The 3,872-nt window shown below is 38.9% G+C and overlaps 1 protein-coding gene across 1 annotated transcript; it reads right to left on the reverse strand.

Annotated features, from left to right (window-relative positions):
* Positions 1-411: 411 nt before the first annotated feature.
* Positions 412-1,876, reverse strand: LOC306642483 (GATA zinc finger domain-containing protein 1-like). Its single transcript, XM_079108230.1, is given in 2 exon segments — positions 412-1,569; positions 1,571-1,876. Coding segments are annotated over 2 exon segments (810 nt in total). The 5' UTR covers positions 1,808-1,876; the 3' UTR covers positions 412-996.
* Between the last annotated feature and the right edge of the window lie 1,996 nt (positions 1,877-3,872).

The following is a 3,872-nucleotide window of genomic DNA, read 5'->3' on the forward strand; positions in this document are numbered from 1 at the left end:
ATTTGCACTTGAAGAATACACAGCAGGCCTTCCAAAGCATATTATTAGGAGTCCATAGCAGATGGCTTAACCTGGCAGTAGACATTTTTAGCTATCAATCACTTTAATGACTGCCAGCTGTTCTCCCAGTAGTAGAGAAACTCAAGCAGGGTGCCTGAGCAGCACAGGTTTCCTAGGTGCTCTAGTGAAGGTGACATCTGCACTGTAGGTCAGTGGTTTGACCTGAAGCCTCTGTATGACAGAAAAGTAGGTGAGAAGAGTGAAGAGCAGCTCTACTAAGAGCAAGTGAATAGTTCCAAAGCCTGTTTGCTACAGAGAAATCACATGAAAAGTTTAAAAAGTCTGGGCTAATAAAATCATCATCTAGCAATCACTCCTTATGGTTAATGCAGCCAGAAGTCTGTCACAGCATTTTCTTTTTCTTTCTTTCTTCTTTTTCTGTTTTGGTCACAGCATTTTCTTGATGAGGAAATACATTTGGTGTGGCTTTACAACAGACATAATCAATCACACGTACATTTTATTTGATATAAGCTCTTGGTCAGAAATCCAAAACTTAACTAATATTTTGTACTTATATAGAAATAGAATTCATTTTATGAGTTTCTAACAATAAATTATGAAGAAATAGACACTACCTGTTCCTAACGTTCTCCTGGGAAACTGCAGCCTTTGCCTGGGAAGATACACATACGAAATGTAATATTTACCTTCAAATATATTTCATTATTTCCTATTCCTTGTAATTTTCTAAGTAACATTAATAAACAAGCTAATGATTACTGGGTATTTAGGGGAAAAACTTTCATTTTTCCATGTAAGAATTTCATGAAATGAACACATGGTATATCTCATAGTAGTATGATAGGCAAAAACTGGAAATCCAGTTTTAATTTTTTTTTTTTTTAATGCTGGGGATCAAACCCAGGGCTTTAAGCATGCTAGGCAAGTACTCTACCACTGAACTATATCCTCAGTCCAGTTTTAATATTGTAACTACAAATGGTTGGCAACTGTTTCCTTAATTGTTATTGCTGGAGTAGGTCCAACATGAGTCCATATGTAGCCCTTCTCTGGTCTGGTGGGGATTGTGGGAAATGGTGATGACCGTGATTTGAAATACTCAGAAGTTGCATGACGAACAAATTCCAAGTATTCCATCTTCCTTGGAAGATCTTCCTCTGGCCCTATGATATAGGATGCAGGATCAAACTGATCTCTAGGGCTGGAGAGAGTGGGAATGAGCCATGTCAGGGCTGCGCTCTTTTCACAATACTGGTCCTGGATAAAACCCCTGATCTGAGCATAGTAGGGCTTTCCATCTTGTTCATCGATCACAGAAACAACATCACCAATTTGGTAATATACTCCCTTGTGGAAGATTGATTCTGCAGCAATTCTGGTGGAAACAGACTCAGGAGCTTTGATAGGATTTTTTAATTTAAAATTATGTCTTCTCCCTTTTCCTTTAGTGGAAACTTTCTTTTCAGCAGCTGGAGCAGATTTGTATTTAGTGTTTCTGAGCCGGGCAGACCTCTTGTGAATTTCCTGCTTACTCTGCTTGCCTCCCTCCGCCCCCTTTGCTCTGCGGGGGCGCGGCCGAGGTGCTGGCGAAGGTCGCCGCCCCGAAGCCCCCGCCACCGCCGCCCCCGGTCCCCCCGGCCGCCCCTGAGCCGGCGCCCCCGCCGCCCGCGCCGCCCCGGCCCGTGCAGTGGTGGCAGAGGATCTCCCCCTGCGGGCCCTTCTTCCACATGAAGGACGACGTGGTCTTGCAGCCGCTGCAGGTGGGCTTTAGGCCCAGCGGCATGGTGGCCGGCTCGGGCTGCCCCCGCGGGCGCAGCAACACGGGAATGGCGGCCGCCTTTCTTGGCCACCCACTGGTTTTTTCTTATTTTAACCATAAAATGATATGATCATTAGTACAGAAAAATATCTATTAAAAGGCTGGCAGAAAAAATAAAGACAGATTCAGCCTCAGAATGACTGGTGTCTCTGTGTGCTGTTTCTCCACTGCACTGATGCCTCCCATCCACCTAGGACCACCGACCATGCTAGGGTTGGACCCCAGCACCCTATGGGTTGATATTGATGAATCTACAATGATTAGCAGATATGGATGAATCAATACCAATGAGTAGATATCACCAAATCTACTCCATTGAGTCAATATTGACAAACACACACTGACATGACAATGTCAGTGTGAATCTACCCCTATTTTTGATATCAACTAATCTACCCTGACAAGTTGATATTGACAAATCTACCCTGTTCAGTTGATATTTATGAATATACCCCATTGAATCTATATTGACTGATCTACACTGAAGTGTCTACATTGACAAATCCATTCCTTCAAGTCAATATCGACTAATCTATACTGATGTATTGATATCAAGGAATCTACCATTGATTTGATATCTATAAATCTACCCTGGGTGACTGCTATTGATGAATTTACACTGATGAGTCAATATCAACAAATATATCTGAGGGATCAATATTAATGAGTCAACACCATTAATTTGATATAACAAATCTGTATCATCAAGTCAATATTGATGAATCTACACTGATAGCTTGATATCAGTGAATCTAGATCAATGAATCAATGTTGATCCATCAATATCAATGAGTCAATGTCTATAAGTCTGTACCAGTCTATATTGACATATCAATATCAACATATCTACACTGATGAATTGATATCAACAAATCTACCCAGTCCAGTCAATATGGATAGATCTACTCTGATGGATCAATGTTGAGGAATCTATCACAAAGAGTCAATATTGACAAATCTACCCTGAAGAGTCAATATAAATTAATCTACACTCTAGAATAAATATTGGAAAAATCTAAACTTTGAGTCAAATTTGATGAGTCTACAGTGATGTATCAAAACTGATGAATCTACACCAATGAATCTACATATTTGATTCAATATTGATGGCTCTACCCCAACAATTCTATATCAATGAACCTATATCATCAAATCAATAGCCTCATCATTATCAAGGAATCTACACTGAAGTGTCACTATTGATTAACCTATGTTGATGAGTCAATTTTGATGACTCTACACAGATGGGTCAATATTGAAGAATCTAATGAGAAGAGTCAATATTGAACAATCTATCCAAAGTAGTTGACATGGACTAATGTACTCTGACAAGTCTATTTGGATGCATCTACACCAAAGGGTTATCAACAAGTTTAACCCCATCGGTTGATATAGACAAATCTACCCCAATGAGTATATTTTGACAAATTAGCCAGTAATTTAATATTGATGAATCTAATCAGAGAGTTGATATTAATTAATGTAACCACTAGAGTTGATATTGAGGAATAAAGTTTGATGGATCAATATGGGCAAATCTATCCTGATGATTCAATATTGACAAATCTACAACATAGTGTTGATATTGATGAACCTATTTCAATAGGTTGTTATTGATGAATATGCACAGAAGACTCGATATTGAATGATCTACCCTGATGGGTCAATATCAATGAATCAACATTGACAAATTAATATCAAAAAATCAATATCAATAAAAGTAACCAGTTGAGTCAATCTATGAATCTCTACCAATGAGTCAAAATTGATGAATTTACTCAGTTGATATCATCAAATCTCTCATGACAGATCAATATTGACCAATCTTCCCCAATTGGTCAGAATCACTGAATCTACACTGAAGAGTAGATACTGACAAATCTACCCTGAGAGATCAATACCAATGAATCTACACCATCTAGTAGATATTTATGAGTTTACACTGATGGGTTGATATTAACAAATGTACCCCTTATGGTTGTTATCTACAAATCTGTGCCAATGAATAGAGGTCAATGAATCTACACCA

The sequence above is a fragment of the Sciurus vulgaris genome, assembly GCF_902686455.1.
Source record: "Sciurus vulgaris genome assembly, chromosome: 13".
NCBI classification, from domain to species: Eukaryota; Metazoa; Chordata; class Mammalia; order Rodentia; family Sciuridae; genus Sciurus; species Sciurus vulgaris.